Source organism: Curcuma longa, chromosome 11 (assembly GCF_044706935.1).
Source record: "Curcuma longa cultivar G26 ecotype Majalengka, Jawa Barat chromosome 11, ITB_CL_G26_1.1, whole genome shotgun sequence".
In the NCBI taxonomy this organism is placed as follows: Eukaryota; Viridiplantae; Streptophyta; class Magnoliopsida; order Zingiberales; family Zingiberaceae; genus Curcuma; species Curcuma longa.
Window position 1 is genome coordinate 19,024,113 of NC_133871.1, and position 23,384 is coordinate 19,047,496.

General features: G+C 38.2%; 3 protein-coding genes across 4 annotated transcripts; all 3 read left to right on the plus strand.

Moving 5' to 3' along the window:
• Positions 1 to 755: 755 nt before the first annotated feature.
• On the plus strand, positions 756 to 5,421 carry LOC141839329 (binding partner of ACD11 1-like). The gene is made up of 5 exons (XM_074727060.1): positions 756 to 947; positions 3,444 to 3,547; positions 3,636 to 3,711; positions 4,326 to 4,409; positions 4,515 to 5,421. Exons 1-5 carry the CDS (start codon positions 942 to 944, stop codon positions 5,076 to 5,078), a joined length of 834 nt encoding a protein of 277 aa, XP_074583161.1. The 5' UTR covers positions 756 to 941; the 3' UTR covers positions 5,079 to 5,421.
• A 2,748-nt stretch (positions 5,422 to 8,169) lies between these two features.
• Positions 8,170 to 12,819, plus strand: LOC141839068 (homeobox-leucine zipper protein ROC3-like). Of its 2 annotated transcripts, none has more exons than XM_074726721.1 (12): positions 8,170 to 8,479; positions 8,616 to 8,834; positions 8,936 to 9,171; positions 9,321 to 9,438; positions 9,556 to 9,744; positions 9,834 to 10,310; positions 10,400 to 10,498; positions 10,567 to 10,779; positions 11,044 to 11,212; positions 11,320 to 11,591; positions 11,696 to 11,791; positions 11,883 to 12,819. In XM_074726721.1, exons 2-12 carry the CDS (start codon positions 8,676 to 8,678, stop codon positions 12,276 to 12,278), a joined length of 2,424 nt encoding a protein of 807 aa, XP_074582822.1. In that variant the 5' UTR covers positions 8,170 to 8,479; positions 8,616 to 8,675; the 3' UTR covers positions 12,279 to 12,819. The 2 variants fall into 2 exon arrangements, with proteins under 2 accessions (XP_074582822.1, XP_074582823.1); XM_074726722.1 differs by having other exon boundaries at positions 8,939 to 9,171.
• Positions 12,820 to 15,204: 2,385 nt separating this feature from the next.
• Positions 15,205 to 22,746, plus strand: LOC141842115 (E3 ubiquitin-protein ligase UPL4-like). Its single transcript, XM_074730330.1, is given in 18 exon segments — positions 15,205 to 15,723; positions 15,807 to 15,917; positions 16,007 to 16,123; positions 16,313 to 16,471; positions 16,584 to 16,745; positions 17,864 to 18,019; positions 18,093 to 18,214; positions 18,296 to 19,403; positions 19,598 to 19,658; positions 19,809 to 21,001; positions 21,091 to 21,318; positions 21,396 to 21,500; positions 21,691 to 21,771; positions 21,839 to 21,907; positions 21,997 to 22,125; positions 22,200 to 22,208; positions 22,210 to 22,284; positions 22,561 to 22,746. Coding segments are annotated over 18 exon segments (4,470 nt in total). The 3' UTR covers positions 22,627 to 22,746.
• Positions 22,747 to 23,384: the final 638 nt, after the last annotated feature.

Consider the following 23,384-nt stretch of genomic DNA (forward strand, 5'->3'; position numbering starts at 1 on the left):
GGCACGTTTCCAACTAACTACAGATAAATATATATCAATGATCTCTTAGATGTGTGGCTTTATAAATTTCATGCTTACAGGAAAGCTTCCTCCAAGAACAACAAACTATAATAGAACAGCAGCAAGAAATACTCACATACGTCGATTCCCCCGAAACATTCCTTCGTTAGCGTAGCAATTTCCAAACCACATTGAAAAGTTTAAACTTTAGGAAAGCTGTCACAAGAACAACCGATAACAAGATTTGAAGTCATTCGTTTTTCACCCGAAAAAGAAAAGAACACGATGAACACTTGAATAAAATAAAAAAAAAGAGTTCCGGATTTAGAAACCCTAAACAAAAAAATTCCAACAAATGCATCGCTCAGAAGATGACGGGATCGAAGTCTCACAGTTGTGCTAAGAGAGGAGGAAGCAGTAGTTCACGTGGGTGGGAGATCGGACGCAATGACTTCGATGACAAGGAAAGGGAGAAGTCGCTTATCTTTTGCCCAGAGTCGAAAATCCCCGCAGTTCCCTCGCTTCTTCTTCTCGTTTGGGTAAGGAATTTTTGGTGTAAAATAAAAAGATAATTTTTAATCATAAAATAGTGCCAAAAAGTCGGGACGACGAAGTTTTAGATAAATTATGAATTTTATCATTATTCGTATTATCAAAAATTGAATCGTAAATATATCTAAATATATTGAATCAAAAAGCAAACGTAATATGATAATTAAGACGTTTGTTTAAAATAATCCCTTTATCTTGTTGTGTGTACACGTCACCGTTCGGGAATCTGGCGGTGAAGAGCACGACTCGTCTGGATCTCCGTCGATTCCTTGTTCTGCGCACACCGAAAACTCGAAATCTTATTATTCACCTTTTTTTTTCCACCTTTTCCATTCGTAATCATCAGATCTCTTGCGTTCGCGAAGCATAATCGTAGAGGGTCGACAGCCATGTCGGTGAGACTTTCTTACTGGCTCTTTATTTTTCTTCAATTAGGTTGGAATTTCTGAATCTATGTTGTAGGGTTTCGTTTCTCTGTTGGATTGCTTGATCTGCATAAACCAACGTGATTTATCTGCGTACTTATCGGCCTTTTTCTTGGTCATGATCTGATTTGGGTGAGGGATTTTTGAGAAAATAATGATCTGATTCGGTTTCGTCCCTCTGGGTTCGCTTCCTTCAACAGAGGAAATTTGGGAATTATATGTATTGGTGCAGAAATAATTGGTTAATAGTTTGAATTCAAGATAGCGATTTAAAGCTAAATGGATGCCACTTTGGGTAGGCGATTTTGTAGTTTGGCGTTGTCATTGACGAAGGTATTTTGAATACACTTTTTGTTGCACAATTGAGCCTGAGAAGACTCTTCAGATCTGACTATTCTTGTTGGACTCGAACTGCTTTGAAGCACAAGATAACAGCAGTACCTTTACCTGTTTTTCCTTTTGTTTTCTAATGGTTTGACATGCTTGTATTCCTGCGGAGGGGTTTAGCAACGTTAATCTGGTCAAATGGTTAAGTATATGAACTCTAGTTTACTTTGCTGACTATATGAATGGTTTGTGAGTTATATTCATGACTATCAAGTCACTTGGGTACTCCCCTTGTATAATTTTAAATGCGTTGATAAACCAACATGCTGGCTATAGTCCACATACTGTAAGAATCAATGGAATAAAGTAATCTGAAAAATTCAATTCTAAAATGAAAATATCATACTACAAAATGAATATTAGAAAGGTTAGAAAAGAAATAAAACAAGAAATGAAGTGAATACAATTTGGAGGATAGAAACTCTTTCTTTTCTAGGTAAGATTTGAGGCTTTTGTGTAGGGTGGCCTAGATCTATATGCCAAGATATACTAGGAATTGGAGTCTCTACCGACGATGAATGGTGAGATCCCCTATCACATTCCTAATAACCTTAGTAGTAGAGATGGCTTGAAAAGAAAAAGGAAGGATAAAGAGGTGGTCTTCTCTTTAAATAGAGGATCCACCAAGATCAAGTTGAAGATAAAATTCAGCTTGGTAAAATTTTGACCGAGCTCGTCCAATAAGAAGAGTTTATTTGGTTTAAATTTTATCCAAAATATTTATCAAATAATACATAATAAAAATAATAGTTTGAATTAAATGCTATTTTCTTATTTTCAAAATTTTCAACAATCCCCCACAAAATTTAACAAACTTTTAAATAAAAAAGGAATAAGTGAGCTGCTTTTCAAATCTTAAACTTTCACTTACTATAGTAGCTTCCGTTGGATGGCAAGGAATGAAGTAGGTCTTGAACTACACTATCTTTGAACCCAATATCTACAAAACTACATTTAAAATTGGAAAGTAGAATGTCGTGGTGCACATTAATGGTTGAGTGTTGGTACCCTTGATTGTTTGTAGAGAGTTTGAAAAGGAAAAGAGGAAAGTGATTTTTTATTGTTTTATAAATCACGTCTTTTCGAATAAAGGATCCACCAAAAATCAGGTCGAAGATAATATTCGACTTGGTAGAACTTCGACCAAGCTCGTTTAGTAAAAAGAGCTTGTGTGGTCTAAGTTCTATCCAAAATATTTATCAACTAACCAAATAATAAAAATAATAGTTTGAAATAAATGCCATCAAAAAATTATTTTTTTTTGAGTTTTTGAAATTTCCAACACATGCCTAGGAATGAGTGAACCACTGGAGGCATGGGTGGGTGAGCTCCATCAACCTTCTTGAACACTTCTCTATCTGGGTCTTTAACACTTTCACTTCACCCATGGCTTTATTTGATTTGGATGACTAGGTATGAGTTGATTTTCCATTCCAAGGATTCTTCTTCATGGTTGATTTTATTAGAGTTTTGGGCACATTGGTCATTGCTGGAGAATGACACAGTTTTCCTGTTGACTGTGAAGCATTTTAAATCACAATGTGGTATCTAATTAGATACTGAACAACTATGTGGCATCTTCTGGAGCTGCCAGTGTCAATGCATTTGCTATTGTAAGCCAGAGTTAGTTCAATGCATTTGCTGAGTGAACTCTTATTCACTCATTTTAGTTTTCAAAAAGAAAAAATAAAATGAATTATAATTAACACTTCACTTTTCCTGTTGCAATAAAAAGTATCCAGGTATTAGATTCCTTGGATGATAGTAGGCATGATTTAGCTACCTATCAGTAAAACTCAAGTCAGAGTAACAAGAGAGGGGGAGAGGGAGACCTAAGACTTTTTTTGCCACTATATATGTCCTTTTATAAAACACTTTGTTTGACCTGAATTATTGTACTTTCTTTAAGATTAGATTTATCTCTATGAGAATTATTTTGGTGCAGCTGTAACTTGCTGAAACATATATATGGCACCCTTCTCTTAGACTTTCAAAAATCAAATACTATAAGGTCCTTACTGGTATATTCTTAATAGATATCTAAATCTAGTTGCTGATTCCGTTTTGAATGCTTTTCAGGTTAGGACAGCGAAGGTCAGCAATGTTTCACTCAGTGCATCTGAGCAAGATATCAGAGAATTCTTTTCATTTTCTGGCGAAATTGACTACATTGAAATGCAAAGGTTTGTATTGAAAAATGGCAATGCATTTATACACTTCCTCATCTAAGCTTTGCTATTGATGATTTCAAGTTTCCCTTACTCTTTGTAGTGGAGATGAGAGATCTCAAGTTGCATATGTGACATTTAAAAAGTCAGACGGTGCAGAGACAGCACTTCTTCTCTCAGTATGTTGGCATATCATTCCCATCATATGTTGTATAGTTCCTTTGTTGGAGTAACTAGTTACTGCTGTTATGTATAACAACACAGGCGTAGCTTGTGATGTATAGTGATGTTTTATTCTTCCATATAGACATCTTTTGTCTTTTCAGTTTCTCTTCGTAATAATTATATTTTAAAGAAACTCTACTTCTAGAATTGATTGAACCTGTGTAGAGACATTGCTTGTAGTTTTATTTGACTGTGTTATACTTGGACTCTTCATCCACCCTCTTTGTGCCCAAGATTCAAGACTGCAGCAGCCCAAATGACACATGATATTCCAATTGATCATGTAAAAATGTTTATCCATGTTGGGCACTCATAATTGCGTTCAAGGACAAGCAACTATAGTTGATAATAATATCAAAGAAACCTTAAATCAGATTGTATTTGTAAGGGGAGAAAGTTGAAGTTTCATAGGTCTGAAGGAATTTGTATTGGCGCTCGCATAATTTTTTCTGGTTTAGTGTTTGTTTGGTTAGACTTGATGATTAGGTTTATTAGTTTTGATTTGATTGGATTCGGCTATTACTGCTGTGCAAGGAATTTAATATATATCTCATGGCTTATTTTACAGGGTGCTACAATAGTGGACATGACTGTCACAATCATACTGGCTGCAGACTACGAACCACCAGCGGTTGCTCCAATTCCTTCCATGGTAGAATGCCAAACTATTAAGATTTACAATGCTTCTTTTCACGTGTAAGCGGTTCCTACCATCTCAATTTTGTTTTGATATTTTATGATGTTATTGCGCATCCAGTCAAAAGACAGTCCAGCCGGTGGCTCTGAATCAACTATTCAGAAGGCGGAGAATGTCCTCAGCACCGTGCTTGCCAAGGGTTTAATACTCGGGAAGGATGTTTTACACAGAGCCAAGACATTCGATGAGAAGCACCAGCTAACATCTACTGCAATGACCAGCGTCTCCAGTTTTGATCAAAAAACTCGACTTAGTGAAACAATAAGCACAGGAGCATCTGCTGCCAACCAAAAGGTCTTGGAAATGGACCACAGGTATCAGGTTTCTGAGAAAGCAAGATCAGCCATTGCCACCGCAGAGCAGACACTTAGCAATGCTGGATCAGCCGCCATGGAAAACAAGTATATCTTTGCCGGGGTGTCGTGGATGGTAGGCACGATCAACAAGGTAGCTAAGACTGCAAGTGAAGTTGGAACGAAAGCAGTGGAGAAAGCTGCAGTCAAGGAACAACAAAGGAAGCCCTCTGAAGACGATGAGGCTGAAGGCCTCTTGTCCGTCACTCCTCTGGCTTCATCTTCTGATCATCCTAAGAAGCCTGAACCTGTTCAAGGCTTGATTCTTTGATCTGGTTTCGCTACTCCTGTATATAAATATAGGGAACTCAGTACTCATGTAGCTACCATATGTGATGAACTTTATCCTATTCTGTTGCTATGGTTTGTACGAATAATTTTTTGCAAATAATGAAGTGAACAAATAGGTCGTAGTCTTAACTCACAGTGACGCCCGATTATTGCTGCGAGTTAAAGCAACAGCTTGATCCACGATGAGGATCGGAAAATTGAGTTATTGTAGTTAACTTGACATTGCAAGCTACGAGGCACTTCCTCTAATAATTGCCGTTTGAGAATGTTTTGTGGATATATATATATCCATTGAAGAGGCTACTAGTATTTTTCTGCCATTGCTCAATAAAGATTTAATTTCCCTCTGTTTTCGACTTTTTGTCTATTTGATGGATCATTGTGGTACTGTTTCATGCGATCGCCATTTCCTGTAGATGGAAGTTTTAAAGAATTTCTGACAAATTTAGCATGATCATTACTGGCGTAGACCTTCAACATAAGGCTACGAAGACTAGGGAGGGTTGCTCTCCGAGCTCAGCTGCCAAGTACTAAGTGAGTTATTTAAATATTTATATTTTGAATTTTAATTATGATATATTATAGGATATTTTCTTTAAGTGGGACGAAATACTATTTGAATCTTAGCTACATACAGAGTATATTGCAAGACATTTTTTTTTAAAATTACAACACATTGTAAAGTATTTTCCTCAAGTGGAATAAAAAATCAAGGACATTAACTGTTGGACGAGGAGTCGCATGTGTTTTCGGATTTACTTAGTGAACGATTTGTGAAACTGAATTATTCATTTTTAGAATTAATCGGATCACATAAGCCGGACATATGAATTATCAAAAAAAAACAAAAATAAAAAAAAAACAGAGATGAGGGAGGGTGGTAATTGTGCTCTTTCAGAATGCTGTCAAATTAAGAGTTTTTATCAACTTCACCCTAAACAACTATTTCTACATTGTGAAATTAGCATGGAACAGGATGAAAAACTCTATTTGTTAGTTCATGAATGAATGTATAATTTGATCAATCCAGTTTGAAATTTGCCTATCTATTTGGTTCAATTGATTGATTGCTTCGACAACGTAGGATTAGATTTGACTAACTAGTTTGTTTTGATCTACTCACATGGTTTGATGTGATTGATTTGTCTGATGGAATTATCGGGTTTAATACAATTGGATGACCTCGCTCGATTCTGAATGGATTTTTTTTAAAGGAAAAAAAAAGTTAAATTGTTTATCCAAATTTCTCCTCTAATTAGCTGTCTGGAACTTTATCAGAGCTCATTTATCTGTGCCATAAATTTCAGCACTGCTGTGTTCATAAATGATGGAACATTACATGAACTCATTGGCTTGTGCCTGGGCAACATCATATATGACATTCTTAATTGCTTAACAACAACATGTTTGTGGTCTTTGTATCTAGAATTGAAGTGCAAACAAATGGGTTTTAGGGTTTGATCTGTCAATAATTAACTTGATTTAGCTTAAGTAGAACTTTGTTAATCAATTCAATCTTTTTTATTAAACTATTCATGTCTAATAATGCAAGAGCTTTGTCCTAGTTTTGGGGGTAAAAAAAATAATCAAATAATGTCATATGAAATGATGTTTATTTTGTTGGAAAAATATTTAAAAAAATTCAACCAAAAAAAATATTTTCTTTTTGGAAAAAAAAAAATCCGACAAATGTTTGGAAAGATCTGGTGACAGTAAATGATTCACTGCCAATTAAATTGGCACAAGATGGTGCCATTAAAGACGGTCCTACTTGTATCATACGCCTTTAATTTTTTACTCCTTTCTCAGATTATAATAAACCTAGATAATATATATATAAATCTCAATCAAAATATTTAAAAATTATTTTGTGATTATCGATCTATTATTGTAACAAATAGTACAAGGTGTTTAATTTCGTTATATTTAGTTGTTATCAAAGAAAGGGAGAGTGCATGACTACCTAATCCTTTGAGACCTCCCCAATCAACCTAATCCCTAAGATTGATTGAGACCTCGATATGTTGCGATGTCTAAATTGAGCTCTAAATGGCATGAGAATCATATTAGTTGATAGATTTTAGAAAATCTCCAAATTAAAAATAATTTAATAAAAAAATAATTGAAAGACATTATGATGAATACTTTAACCACCTTTACTACTGAGTGATGCAAAAGGGTGGACTATTGAGGAACGCTATCCACTTTGAGAGCGTGCTTTATTTGTACATTTAATGAGAAGGTGTTTATTTGTGCCAAGACAAATTGAGAAGTATATATTTGTACAAATAAACTTGTATTCATTATCCGATCGAGTGAGCCATTGATTCGTTAACTGTGTCCGGTCCGATTCGATCTAATTTTTAAAACATTAAGTGATTTAATATCATCCTTGTATCATCAAATTTTATCCAAATGCACTTCAACATTAATTTGTTTAAACCATCTTTGTGTACAAGTGTTTTGAGCTCATGTGGTGAATTTGTCACAAGCTTAGTCAGCGAGTAAACCCATTTATTGTGCAAAAGGGAATCCAATGAAAAATAGAACCTTTTAAATTCGATTTATTTATTTATTAATAGATTACAAATAATAATTATTTTTTAATGGATATGCAAACATTTACTCAACAAATGTAAGAACGCAGCGACAATCACAACGGCAGAAGTCAACAAGTCAAAAACAATTTTTTTTTAAAAAAAAATTGTTTTTGTTTCTTTCTGCGCGCAGCGATGGAGTCAAAATCCTTTGACCGCCCTTCCTCGTGGCATCGGGAACCCCGACCATCGCCGCATCTCGGCCGTCGATCTCAGCCCGCCGGAACGCGTCTCCGCGGGACCCACCGGGCGGTGACAGCGCGTGCATGGGCTAGGCGAAGAGGGGCAGAGTTGACTTGGCGTCCCCACGGCGTTGTCCTCGCCGGAGGACACGTGTCGGTTACGCCGCGGAGTCGGATTCGCTGGCGCGGATCGGTTTCTGTCCCCCGCAGTTAAAGTCGCATTTACCACCTCTCTCTCTCTCTCTCTCTCTCTCTCTCTCTCTCTCTCTCCTCCCCGCTTCTTCCTCTCCCTATTACGAAACCTTCCTTCCTTCTCTCCTCTCGTCTTCCCTTCCCTCAGAGTAATTACACCCTCGCCAGTGATAAATATTAATGCCGAGGTAACTTTTGCCAAAAGAAAAAGAGAGAGCAAAAGTCGTATTCTGCTTCTGCTAGGGAAAGAAAGATGATGAGTTGATAGCTAGCAGAGAGCAAAAAGGAGTACTCCATAAGCTCTGATCTCCCTGAAACAAGGAGCAAAGCAAGCACCTCTTCTTCTTCTTCTTCTTCATGTGAAGGAAGAGAAACAACTTTCTCTGTTTGATTTCATCGCCGACAGCCCGGTGCGTGGTTTTCTTTACTTCTGTACTTGTGTTATTTCCTTCCTTTATCCCATTCTCCTTCGATCTCTTCCTTTTCTTTAATTTTTTTTCTTTGTTAGGGATTAAATATTCTTAGGCTTTTGGTTCTTTTTTATAGGAGAGATTGGATACGTAGTGGTACTGGTGAAGAATCAAGCCAGCGGAGTGAAAGAGAAAAATGTATGGAGATTGCCAAGTTCTGTCGTCCATGGTTGGAGGAGGAGGCAACGCAGTGGTGTCGCCGGACTCGCTCTTCTCGTCGCCGATCCAAAACCCTAGCAGCCTTGGGTTCATGGCCAACATGCCCCCATTTCATGCTTTCTCTTCTATCATTCCGGTATCTTTTTTTACTTTAAAAAAAAAACAAATCTGAGTAGATATCTAAATTAATATCAGATCAGTAGATTATGGTTTTTGGTTAAATAATGTGCGTGGAAGAAGGAGGAGGGCATGATGGTGATGGGGAGGGGAGTCAGCAAGGAGGAAGAGATGGAGAGCGGTTCCGGCAGCGGCGGTCTGCTCGACGGCGTTCTCAGCTGCGGAGAGGAGCACGACGACGAGCTTCTGCAGCAACACTCGCTGCTGCCTCCGCCGCCGTCGCAGCAGCAGACCGGCGGGAAGAACAAAAAGCGCTACCACCGCCACACCGCCCGCCAGATCCAAGAAATGGAAACGTAAGCGTACAACTCAACGTTCCCTTCGCCTCCATTATTTTTTTCTTCGAGCTGTAAACTTCAAAGAGATGAAGATCATAATTTATTCCACATAAAAATCGTGAATAGATATGAATATTTGATATGATTCGATCTTAATGAACGAATAGGCTGTTTAAGGAATGTCCGCACCCGGACGAGAAGCAAAGGATGAAGCTAAGCCAAGAACTCGGCCTCAAACCTCGCCAAGTCAAGTTCTGGTTCCAAAACCGCCGCACTCAAATGAAGGTCCTCCTTAAATATTTCTAAAATCTAAATCTTTTCCATATTAAGATATCATCTAAACTAATTGAATATTGTGTCAAAATTATATATATTTTTTATACTTTTTGATCGATTAATTAGGCACAACAAGATCGGGCGGACAACGTGATACTGAGGGCAGAGAACGATAGCCTCAAGAATGAGAACTTCCGGCTGCAGTCGGCCATCCGCAACGTCGTCTGCCCCAATTGCGGCGGTCCGGCCATCCTCGGCGAGATGTCCTTCGACGAGCAGCAGCTACGCATCGAGAACGCCCGCCTCAAGGATGAGGTCGTCCCTCCGAACCCTAACCCTAATAACGTACTCTAATTTGCGGGGAAAATTGTAAAGAAAATCATTGTGTCGTGGTTGCACCTCAGCTTGAGCGATTGTCCTGCATCACATCCCGCTACGCCGCCGCGCCGCCGCTCGGCCACATGCCGTCCCCGTTACTCATCGCGCCGTCTCTTGACCTGGACATGGGCGTCTACTCGCGGCACTTCAACGAGCCGCCTCCGTTCGAGATGATCTCGGTCGCAGCGACTCTCTCGGAGGATCTGCAGCACTCCCCGTTCGCCGGTGGCTTGATTGTGCTCGACCAGGACAAGCCGCTGGTGCTCGACCTCGCGATGACCGCGGCCGATCACCTTGTGCGGATGTGCAACGCCGGCGCGCCGCTTTGGGTCCGGAAGAGCGGCAACGTAGAGGTGCTGGATCTCGAAGAGCACGCGAAAGGATTCTCTTGGCCGATGGAGTTGAAGCAGCAGAACGGAGGAGAGTTCAGGACGGAGGCGTCAAGGGACACTGCCATGGTCATAATGAACAGCATCACCCTGGTGGATGCCTTCCTCGACGCCGTGAGTTGATCAAATCAAACTATTTCATATCATTTAGCATCATATTTTTCTTCAAAAGCAATCACAATGCACGGATGCATGATATTCAGAACAAGTGGATGGAGCTTTTCCCTTCGATTGTGTCGAAATCAAGAACAGTTCAGGTGCTGAGTTCCGGAGTCGCTGGTGGAAACGGCTGCTTGCAACTGGTAATTACTCTATTACGCAATTGCTATCAGATTCTCTGCAAATTAATTCTAACACAATTAACTTGCAGATGCACGGAGAATTGCAGTTTTTGTCGCCTTTGGTGGCGGCGAGAGAAGCATATTTCTTCAGGTATTGCCAACAGAACTCGGAAGAAGGCAGTTGGATAATGGTGGACTTCCCAGTAGATGGATTTGTGGAAGGGGTTCAAACATGCTTCCCTTGGTATAGAAGGAGGACCTCAGGCTGCATCATTCAAGATATGCCCAACGGCTATTCAAGGGTAAGACTTAATGTTCCAAAATATATATATATAATTTTGTGGTTTCGAATGACTTGTATAGATAGATAGATATACTTGTGCATGCATTATTATTCTTCATTATTATGTAATTACAGATCAAGAACAGTTTTCTGGATCTTAGCTAGTCTTGTTTCTTGTCAATGCCATAATCTTAATTTTGTTTATGCCCTTGAGTGAATGTGAACTTGCTGATCATGATCCTTTGAATATAATCTTTTGTTCATTTGTAATTAAACTGGACAGGTGATGTGGGTAGAGCATGCAGAGGTGGATGATAAGCCAGTGCATCAAGTTTTCAACCAATTTGTCAGCAGTGGCATGGCTTTTGGCGCAACTCGCTGGGTTTCTACTCTTCAAAGGCAATGCGAGCGTCTCGCGAGTCTCATGGCCAGAAACATCTCAGATCTTGGAGGTAACGACACTAGCTTCATCTCTAATTCCAAAGTTAAAAATTTATTATTTAATTACTTGAATTAATTTGTGAAATTATTCTCTTATCGATATATATATTCATATTAGCGGTGATCCCTTCGCCGGAGGCAAGAAAGAACATGATGAAGCTGTCGCAGAGAATGATCAGAACCTTCTGCTCCACCGTGTACGCCACCGGAGCGCAGTCGTGGACGGCGCTCTCCGACTCACTGGACGACACGATTCGTGTTACGACGAGGAAGAACACCGAGCCGGGCCAGCCTAATGGCGTCATCCTCACCGCCGTCTCCACCACTTGGCTTCCTTTCTCTCATCAGCAAGTTTTTGAGCTCCTGACGGACGAGCAACGAAGGTCACAGGTAATTAATTATAACTGAATCTAACCGATTAACATCACTGGATTAGGCTTCTCCATTATTAAAATGTCAGATATTTGAGTTCATTTTATCGATAATCAATTCAGCTGGACGTGCTATCGAGTGGCAATTCCTTACATGAAGTGGCTCATATCGCGAATGGATCGCATCCCAGGAACTGCATCTCTCTTCTGCGTGTTAATGTCAGTCTAAATTTGTGACGCATTATATTGATCAGGCACATTTCGTTCACTTTTCTCGATTAATTTTTCTAATTATTTTTATAATTTGTAGGCTGCGAGCAATTCTACTCACAGCGTGGAGCTGCTGCTGCAGGAGAGCAGCACCCACCCCACCGGCGGCAGCATCCTTGTCTACGCCACCATCGACGTCGACGCCGTCCAGGTCGCGATGAGCGGCGATGACCCTTCCTACATCCCCCTCCTCCCCACCGGCTTCGTCATCTCCCCCGCCGCCTCTGACTCCGCCACCGCCGGCTGCCTCTTCACGGTCGGCACGCAGGTGCTCGCCAGCGCCGTCCCCTCAGCCAAACTCAACCTCTCCAGCGTCACCGCCATCAACAACCACCTCTCCAGCACCGTCCAGCAGATAACCTCCATGCTCGCCGGCGCGGCCGCTGAGCAACCTCCTCCCGCGTCTGCTCCTGCGACGGAGCAATCCCATGCTTAAAGGAGTAGTACCATATATAGCTGGAATTAACTAATTACCCCTATTTTGTCTACCATATGTCTCCCGTGCCATCACGAATCCATAATTCTGAAGCAAGTCTGATCAGGGACAAGGGAGTATTTGACAGAAACCCACAAACTGATGACTCAATGAATCATGTGGGCTCTGTCAACTTCTCACTTGTTCATGCGTGAGGGCATTGGCTTCTGGTAAACCAAAACAGGGCGATTTGTAATCTCCAGCTATGTCTGCTAGTTCATAATAAATGTTTGAATCAGAACACTTCGGTGAACAGTTGAGTAGGAATATAATGGAGAAGCCTAGTAGGGTTCTGGGAGTTGAAGCTTGTAAAGGGAGTCAAGAGCGCACCAGATGTGACCCTTCATGGAGGGTGTTGGTTCGGGAATTGACTTCCTGTGTTTTTTGCTTGTCATGGAGTTAGTTCATCGTGGAGTCCGTAGATGGATTGGTAGGTTGGAGTGGATTGAATGCTCATGCTGAAACTACTATTATGAATTTAATTAATGTGTGGTATTCATGACTCTCTCTGTCTTCTAGTTATATATATTTATATTCATATAATTCCTTCGATTTGGTGCTAGCTGCTTGTAAAAGCTAGCTAGCAGGTCCAGTGATGGATGAGCTGGATACTGTTGGGATCGCGTACAGCTGGCCGTCTCTGCCACAGGCCATGTGTGCTGTTGCTGGTTCATGGTCCATGGATGAGCCACCTTAAAGACGACGGCACGGGTCGTGATTAGGTACAGCGTTCGTTGGGTGCATGCAGCAGACGCGGAGGAAGGGAAGCAGCTGGATATTAAGGACGACGGACGATTGATTATTCTTACCCATTCAGCTCAGCTGCATGCGATTATATATATTCGATTCTACCGGAGTCCTCTCCGTCAAATGCTTCTCTGGCGCCTGCAACGCCGCTCAGATGGGGACGCACACTTTAGTTACTGCCTTACTAACGAAACCGCTCTCCCGCAACTCCCTCTCCGGCGATCGGAATCCTGATCGACCATTATTTTTATTTTTTATTTTTATTTGATAAAAATTATAAGGACATCCATTTTTTATAAAAAAAATATTGTATTCCGTTATTCAACCGTATATAATTATTTAATTATCCTTTAAGATTATTATTATTATGTCTTTCATTTAAATTTTAATTGGTCAAACGTGTTATAACAGATATAAAACCGTAAGTCCGTAACTACTATACAAACTGTAACTGCTATGTATGTTGTAATAGTCAGAATTCGTAGAATCATAATCTTATGTAGGATCAATTTACGAAAAAATCACAAGATGAGCTAGTTTGAAAACCAACAAAGCAGCGGAAAAAAAAAGGATAGAATCGTTGTAATGTAAGATCGTATTGATTCTACTGATCCTGTGTAATCCCATTGATCCTATTCCAATCTCACAAAAAATGATTCCACAGTACTTTTGATTTAAGCATGTTATAGTAGGTATTATGATTTTTAATAATTACTATAATGAATATTAAGTGAATGAATAAGTCGAATTCGTATTATTATAATAGTTATGAGTTTTTTAAAATTTAGATGGGATATAATAATGCAAATAATGCTGAACAGTATGGGAAGACGATTATAATTATAATATGAATAGTAAGATGCGGTGCTCTTTTGATTAAAACAATCAAAGTGAGACGTGACTTTGATGATCCGAAGAAAAAAAATCCTTTTTACTTTTATCTATGTTTTTTTTTAATTAGAATATTTTCTCAAAAATTAGAATATATAACTTTATTGTTATGCTTATTTCAAATTTATAATTTAAACCATATATTTTGATTATTTTAACTGACTTCTTAAAAAAATTAGTTAACCAGAGGATAATTAGAAATAAATGATTTTTTTCTGAATAATGTTAAATTTCTGAAGAATTAGAGTAATTTTTTTTTTGAAAATGATCTAACAACGACAAATTCTTTGATTAAAAGGTCAAAATTTTTATATATTTTTTTAAAATAATAAAATAATTATTATTTTAGTTTTTATTTAAAATAAATCTTTTTGAAATTTTATTTTAAACAAAGTAAAATAATAATATTTTTATTATTCTAAAGGTCATATGGCGCGTTTATGCTGATTAATTAAAAAGTAGTTATCCCACTTAAATATTTTAAGATTAGTTTTAGTTTTATTAATTATTAAATATATACATTATCTGGATGATCATATGATTTTATTGTTGTAAAAATACAACTTAAAATAATAAATTTATATGAATATTTAGTTTTAAATTGTTTTATTATTTTATTTAAATGTTAATATTAATTTATTTTTCACAGAGTTTGAATTATTAATTAGTCTAATTAAATAAACGGGAGAAAATGAAACATTAAAACTTGACAAAAACAAAATCCTAAAATATGTCACCTCTTTTTTCAATTACATCTTCGAAATTCGCCCTGAAAGTAATAAACACTTGGAAAAAATATATTCTATTAATACACTTATTAACATATAAATAACATTATAACAGTGATGTAATCGGAGATTAATTAGGCGGAACAGATAATAATTTTAGGATAAAATTAAGAAAAAAGGGGAAAAAAAGAGATAAGATATATAAAACGGATTTGGAATAACAAAAGGCGCAATTGTAGATAATTAAGACCGAGCCAATTCCGTTGGAAACTGAACGAAAAATTCGAGAGATTCTTCCATGTATAAATAGATAGCAACAGACCCACGATTTCCTACTACGACGCTTTCAGAGCGAAACCCTCGTCGTCATCTCGCCGCTTCCGATCCGATCGCCTGCCTATCGAAGCCGCATTCTTCTTCTTCTTCTCCTTCTTCCGGTGTAGAATCACAAATTCTCGTTCTTCACTCTGTTGATTCATTCATTTTTTTTCTTGTTTTCAATCGCGATTTGTTAAGGCGACATGGATCGTGATCAGAAGAACACGGATTGTGACGAAGAACTCACAATGGATAGGCAGGCTTGCAGCTCCTCAGAGCACCACCCCTCCTCTTCCTCTGCCTCCCACCTCCCGGCCCCGGACGGCGACGGGGAGTCGTCCGATCATGAATTGTCCGACTATGATCCGTTCGATAACGACGATGAGTATATCGTGATTCGGAGGATGCACAAAGCCGTCCTTGGCCTCGCCGCTGATGGATTGGGGGAATCCGCGCAACTGGCCACCCTGACCGAGCTTTGCGAGGTGCTCTCCGTCATGGAGGATCCCGCGGAGGACTACCACTTGGAGTTGTTCGTGCAGCCTCTAGTGAAGCTTGCTGCCAAGGATGGCAACCCCGAGATCATGATTCTGGCTGTCAGAGCCCTAACTTATCTCTGCGACGTGTGGCCGTCGACATCCGTAGAAATCGTGCGGCATGGCACAATTCCTGTCCTCTGTAGAAAGCTTTTAGCTATCGAATACTTAGACGTTGCTGAGCAGGTAGGTGGCTCTTACTCTTCCTCGTATATACAATTGCATTATTATGTATGATACTTATATTTTTTATGTTCATGTTTGATTAGTGTCACGAAGCATTGCAGAAGCTTTCGAAGGAACAACCTGTTGCATGTTTACAAGCGGGAACTGTTAATGCGGTCTTAACTTATATCGATTTCCTTCCAGCTAATGTTCAGGTTAGTAGAAGAGCATATTATCTTGTCTTTTATCTGTCTATAAGCTATGGTTTGTCAAATTGAAAGGTAACTCAATGTGCATTGTTCAGCAAGTTGCGGTTAAAACAGTAATTAATGTATGCAAGAAACTTCCGCCTGATTGTTCATCAATTATAATGGAAGCAGTCCCTACGTTATGCATTCTTCTCCAGTATGATAACGTGAAGGTTAGTGCAATGGCCATTCTTTGGCTTATCCCTCAGGTCTTTGACTCTTTTGTTGTTTTATTTGTCAACTTCAACGTTAACAAGTAGTGTTAGTACCAACTATTTGGGCTGTTTGTTGTATTTATGACCTCCTTAATTATCAATTAACATTTTTTTTGGCTAAACTGCTTTACTCTCGTATTGTGGCAGCTGGTTGAAATTGTTTCTTGTTGTCTGGAATGGATAGTTTACTCTGTTCGCAATTCCCCTAAGTTGATGGACGAACTGTGCAAACATGGGGTGCTACAGAAGTCCTTGGAATTGATAGCAAATGATAATCACAGGTCACTTAGCAGTTTGACCTTTTCCGTTAAGTATCCTTATCCTTTTGATGTTAATTACCTTAAGTGCGGATTATTTGCCATTTATTGACTTATATTCTGCACAGGCATGCTTACCTTTTGTTGTTCTTGACTCTCAGGGTTTAATGGGTGTTCTTACCAGACTCGCTTCTTCTTCTAAGCTAGCTGTTAGGACCCTATTTGAGCTTAGTATAAGCAGAACTTTGAGCGACATCTTAATCGGTTCTGACGTGTCACATAACTCTGCCGTGGTTTCTACTGAAGATGTGCAAAATAGTCAGGTTTCTGTTCTCTACTTTGACAATCTCCTCATAAGATCTATATATATATTATTACATGGAATTTCGTTGGAGTTAATCTTATTAAACTTATGCATGACATTCATTTACCAAACTGCCGTGTATACTTATGTTCTTAATTAGCTGAGCCATTAAAATTTGGTTGCGGGCTTCCCTATGGCATGCCTTCTATCCAACCCCTTGTCTTCATCAATAACAATAATTTGAGATTCTTCTTCACAATATAAAGAGTTCCATTGGCTTAATCTTTATTTATGGGTTTCCTGTCTCCTCAACCATGGAGACTATTGCTGCCCATTTTTTAAAAGAAATCTGATCCAAAGAGAAGTTGAAAGAGGCAAACTGAATAATATTATCTAGTTGAGGTATAGTGTTGTCGAAGAGAAAAAATTACTGGAACATGTCCTTAAATTTCGCTTTTTATTAGACTGCTAGATGGTACAGTATTGACAAATTTTAGAAAAGGAAAACTGGAAGAAGTTGGATGGTTTTTAATTAATTTGATCGATCGAAATACTAGATAAAATGTACAAGAAAATTTAGCATTAGATACAATTGTACACGAGTTCTTTGTGAAGCATTTATGATGCTCAAATTCTATGAAAAGAAAAAGAATGGGGGACAACGTTGTTAATTCAATTGATCCTTAATATAATAGAACATCCACCCGTGGACATTTTGGTTGATTATCACAATATAAGAAATTAATTAGTATACCTTTTCTAATTGCTCAAGATTTGGTATCATAATCACCAAATTAAGCTTAACATTATATAGAGTCGGAGAATCCATGTGCTAATGCTGCCATTGGTAATCATTTTTATTAATAAAAAAAGCCAATAAATTAATTAAATTCACATTTTGGTCGGTACAGTCGAAATAATCTGATTGTGCACCCATTAAAAGAAAGATCAAACTCTTTTCGATGACTTAGTTAATCTCAACACTTTTAAACTTCTGATAATTATGATCTTCTAAAAATATATTGCATAATTATTATTGTAATTGAAAGTTTATTCTTATAGATATGATCTGGAAATTGTTTCTGCATAATTGTTATTTGAGTTTGGTATTTCTACTTAAAACACTATTTTCTGCAGGTATTTAAAGCATTGAAGTTAGCTAACCTGCTAATTCCTCCAAGAGAGGGAGATGCTCCAAACAATCAAATCACGCAAGCTGAGGAGAAGATTTTAATGGATGAATCCAATTTCTTGTTTCAATTCTCTTTGGCATTTCTTCCAGCTTCCATCCAGGTTTGTTCTTCTAAGTGATATATCACGTATAAAATTTATTATTATGCTAACTTTGTATTCCACATTCATATAGGTTGTGAACAATGGTGCAAATGATTGTGTATGCTATGCTTGTCTTTCCATCATAAAACGTATTGCCCGTTTTAGCACGCCTGATATGCTTTTGGAATCAATTAAAGATATAAATGTCTCAAGGTAACTCTGCAACATATTTGAAGTAATGCCATTTTGTGGAGATCTTATAAGATCGATCCTCTATAATTGTTTTTGTGACAGTTTTTTGGCAGGGCTGTTGGCCAGAAAAGATATACATCTACTAACTTCTACAATGGAGATTGTTGAGATTCTGATGCAAAAACTTCCTGGTGTTTTCTTAAGCTCTTTTGTCAAGGAAGGAGTATTTTATGCAATCAACATGCTTTTAATGCAAGATAAATCCACAGCATCTGCACAACACTCAGATGACAAAATACATGTCACAGATGTTTCCAGATGCCTGTGCAATGTGTTTTTTTCATATAGCGTTCGATCTTCTGAAGCAAGAGCATGCATGCTGAAAAAGGATGCTGTTCACAATTTGGCAAAGCACATAAAAACTTCCTACCATTTGGCCCATGGAGTAGCTAACTCTGACATGTCATGTACTAAAACTCTTCAACATCTCAAGACTTTGTCCAGTGCGCTAAATGATAGTGCGGACAAACACTTAAATGATGTTGGTGACCTTCAAATTTCGACTCAATTATTAGATGAAGTGATGAGAGAACTTTCTCAGGGAGAGCCATTGTCAACTTTTGAGTTTGTTGAGAGTGGCATTGCAAGATCTCTGGCTCATTATTTATGCAATGGCAAGTATCTGCGTGGAATTCATGATATTGGCTTATCAGATCACATTCTAGCTGTACTGAAGAAATTCCAGATATTTGCTTCCATTTGCTTGTCAAAGCCTAGTCAAAGTTGCAAGGAAACGATTTTGCTTTTCTTAGTGAAGAAGCTGCAGAATGCATTGTCTTTGTCGGATAACTTTCCTGTTCTTAGAAGCCAAACGTTTAAGCCAAGAGACAGTTCCACAGATATCCCTTACACCGGATTAACTAAGAACCCTTGTCTAAAAGTTTGCTTTGTGCGTGACAAAGAAGAGTCAAATTTAATGGACTTTGATAAGATTCTAAGTGTTGATATATCTTCTTCCTCAGTAGATGTTGTAGAAGCATATCTCTGGCCTAAAGTTAGCACCCAGAATATACTTTCAACAGAGGCAGTGGATAACCATATCAGCAAACCAGACTTCACAGCTTCAAGGTGTCAGAATGCCTCAGAAGGGAGTCGTATAGAAACACACAATAATATCTCGTATGGGACAAGTGTTTCCAATTCTTCAGAGGTACAGTTTGTTAATCTATTTTCTTTTGCACATATCGGTTTCTGGTTGATGAATCTCAGTGTAAATAATGTTCATAACTCTACAATAACATCTGATTTGGTGTAATATAAATTTTCTTTTAAAGAAAGTAAAATCTCAACTGCTTTGGGTGGCGTAACCTTTTCTCTTAGTTGTTTGAATTTGCTTGTTCTTAGGTAATTAGAAGTGAAGAGGGGCAACTTTTACCCGCAGAGATTAGCAAAAAATTGTCATCTGGTGAGCTTTCCCTAACTGTGAAGATGAGAGATATCTCTTCTCTTATTAATAATGCTAGTATTTTGCTGTCAATTTGACTTTCTGTGTATGAAGAACCAACCCCTACATTTTTGTTAACACATTTTCCTTTTTGCCCCCCTATTAATTCAGACACGGATATTGCTCGAGGAAGAATGACAATGGTATCTCCAAGTGTTGCGAACACAAAGCCAAGATTATCTTTTAGCTTGAACGGCAAACAACTTGACCGCTCTAAGACCCTTTATCAAGCTGTTCTAGAGGATCAAAAAGCTGTCACAGTAGTGGGGTCAAAAATCTGGGATCAAATTTACAAATTTACCTATAAAATAGCTGAAGAAGAAAAAACAGACAAAAACCACATGCTTGATTGGGCTTCTAAGTCAAATTTCTTCTCGAATAAGCTTGGGTTCTCATGGCAGAAACTGCCCTTTTTCCCTACCAAATTACAAGCTGAGTTTCCTTCTAACATTGATAGAGTGAATTCCTCATATAATTTTTTATTTATGTGGAAAATATTGGAGGGCTTGAACCGCTTCTCATTGGAACTGTTGACTGATGAAAGAATTGGTGCATTTGCTGAAGGGAGAATAGATAACTTTGATGATTTGAAGTTGATAGTTTCTTCAGTTCCAGAAGTTGAGTTTGTGAGTAGCAAGCTAACTGATAAGTTGGAGCAGCAAATGAGAGACAACCTGGTACTACAAACTGGTTGTTTTCCATCATGGTGTAGCCAGTTAATGAATGCATGCCCTTTCTTATTTTCTTTTGAGGCAAGATTGAAGTACTTCTACCTCACAGCATTTGGTTCTTTAAGAAATCAGCGCAGCAACATGCAACATTCAGGTAGCAGTAGCTCGAACTCCTTCAGCGAATGGCACTCTTATTCAGGTTCTCCCTCACGCAAGAAGTTTAAAGTTGACCGGAACAGCATCCTTGAATGTGCTGCAAAAATGTTGGAATTACATGCTCAAAGTAAGGGTTCTCTTGAAGTAGAATATGATGAAGAAGTTGGTACTGGTCTAGGTCCTACAATGGAGTTCTACACACTAGTAAGTCGAGAATTTCAAAAGGCTGGATTGGGTATGTGGAGAGAGGATCACTGTGCCTCTAAAAGTAGCACTCGTGGTGATTCCTCATTTTTGTTTGCTCCATGTGGACTGTTTCCTCGTCCATGGTCAAGAAAAAGGTCAGATCGGTTTGAATTCTCAGTTGTGAAGCGAATGTTCCTCCTCCTCGGCATGCTGGTAGCCAGGGCAATCAAAGATGGGAGGATGTTGGATATACCATTTTCTAGAGCCTTCTATAAGATTATGCTTGAGCAGGTACATATGATTCTTTTTTCTAATTTTTCTGGTCTTTGAACTATTTGTTTATAATCTAACCATGAAGTGAACTTCTACGTTTTTTTCAGGAGCTTAATATATGTGATATCCAGTCATTTGACCCAGAACTTGGAAGAATTTTACTGGAGTTTCAAGCTCTTGCCAATAGGAAAAAGTTTGTTGAATCAGTTTCTGGAGAAAGTAACACGGATCCATCAAAGCTATATTACAGGAACATGAGCGTAGAGGATCTCTCTCTTGATTTCACTCTTCCAGGCTACACCTATTATGAACTTGCATCAGAGAGTGCTAAGATGGTAATACTTGGAGTAGGCCAATGACTTATTCTTTCAAGTGATTTTCGTTGTGGTAGCTTTAATTGTTTCCTTGATAGGTGAATATTGATAACTTGGAAGAATATGTTGGACTGGTGGTAGATGCAACAATTGGCAGTGGAGTTGCGGGACAAATTAATGCCTTCAAGTGTGGATTTAATGAGGTATGTTTTGCATTATTTTCGGTCAGATTTTTTTCATGCCATGTTTTGGATTGTCAATGGTATGTAGCTTCGAAGATATATTATAATGATTATAACCTTGATATTTCAAATATTGCATTTGGAGAAAACAAATGAAGATTGTTTATCACCCCCTCAAGTTAGTTTATTTTAGCTTCTCCCTTATGTCCAGGTATTTCCTCTGAAATATCTTCAAATGTTCACTGAAGACGACTTGGAGCGGCTACTTTGTGGAGAACAGGACGCTTGGAATGTATGTGCTGTTTTACTCTGTTTTTAGTTATTAATCTGGATGGATTATGATTCTTCTTTCCTTCCAGTTATCTGAGCTTGTGGATCACATCAAGTTCGACCATGGGTATACCAGAAGTAGCCCTACGGCCATCAATGTCAGTATCCAGAGAAGAAATCTACAAAGTGCAGATAGAAAAATTCTATTTTCTGTCATGTTAATTCACTCTGTTTCTTTCTTTTGCAGTTGTTAGATATCATTCAAGAATTTGATTATGATCAGCGCAGAGCTTTCTTGCAATTCGTAACTGGAGCTCCTCGCCTCGCCCATGGAGGCTTGGCTGCCCTTAACCCAAAACTAACAGTAGTTCGAAAGGTCTGTTTTCATGGTTGGGAAATGCACTGAGTATCTTGTGTGACTAACAATTCACTTCTTATTCTTTATTGCAGCACTCTGGTTTTCGATTATGATTTGGGTTTGCCGAGTGTCATGACTTGTGCTAATTATCTAAAGCTCCCCCAGTACTCATCCAAGGTACACTCGTTTTATTTTTGATCTATATATATACTTGAATAATTCATCACTCTAGATTTCTGCAAGAGAGTGTTCATACCTCAATTGAAGGAGAAAATTTGCAATTTCTAGAGTATGTTTAAAAATATAAATTCTTTTGATTTTTGGCTTATAATCTACTCAAAAATAAACTCAACCATACCACTCTAGTTTTAACAGGCCTGATGAATGAATGGTTTTAAGTACGTTGCATGAATACTTCGCTGTTATACTAATCAGGTCTCAACCCTACTGCAGGAGCTAATGAGAGAGAGATTGTTATACGCGATATCCGAAGGTCAGGGATCGTTTCACCTCTCGTAGACTCAAAATCAGAAGGTTGGTGATGCTGTACATATGTAGGGCGGGCAGATTGTACATTAGCCGCAAGAGGAAGCCGTCTCAGGCTCACGATTGATTAGTTGTTCATAGTTCAGTCTTAGTTAGGTGTGTAGGTTTTAGCACAGGAATTGTAAATGAGTTATTAGTCTCAATAAGTCATGTTCATTCCCACAAAGCGAGCACCGGAATTGCAAACAAGGACTTGTTAAACTCAATTATTCATATTTATTCCTAAAGTGCAAGCACTGGAATGCAAATAAGGACTTACCAAACTCAGTAAAGTCATGCTTATTCCTGTAAGCGCATGGAACCCAGTTATTTTTGTTGGAACGTTTTGGTCTCTTGCCAGGTTTTTTTTTCATCTGGGTAAGCTGCTAACAAAGAATTTCAAATTAGAATTCTTGCTCAAAAATAGGCCATACAATCCTTCTGAACATATTGTTCAAACATGATCTTACAAAACAATATCATTTATCAAGAAGGTAAACTAAACAATTTCAAGAAATACGATTTAAATATTTGATATTCTTACCTTTTGAGTTTCATGATGAAATGCCAAGACATGCCAACACAACCTCTTATGAATAAAAAAAAAAACTATCCTGGTGAAGCCAGGCAACACTCTCCTACGTCGTAATCAACTGCAATTTCTCGATTTATGACTCGTGAATAAAAAAGACTACAGGTAGAGATCAGTTCTGTAGGAGCTGGAAACTCTCCAGGAACTAGGAAACTGCGTA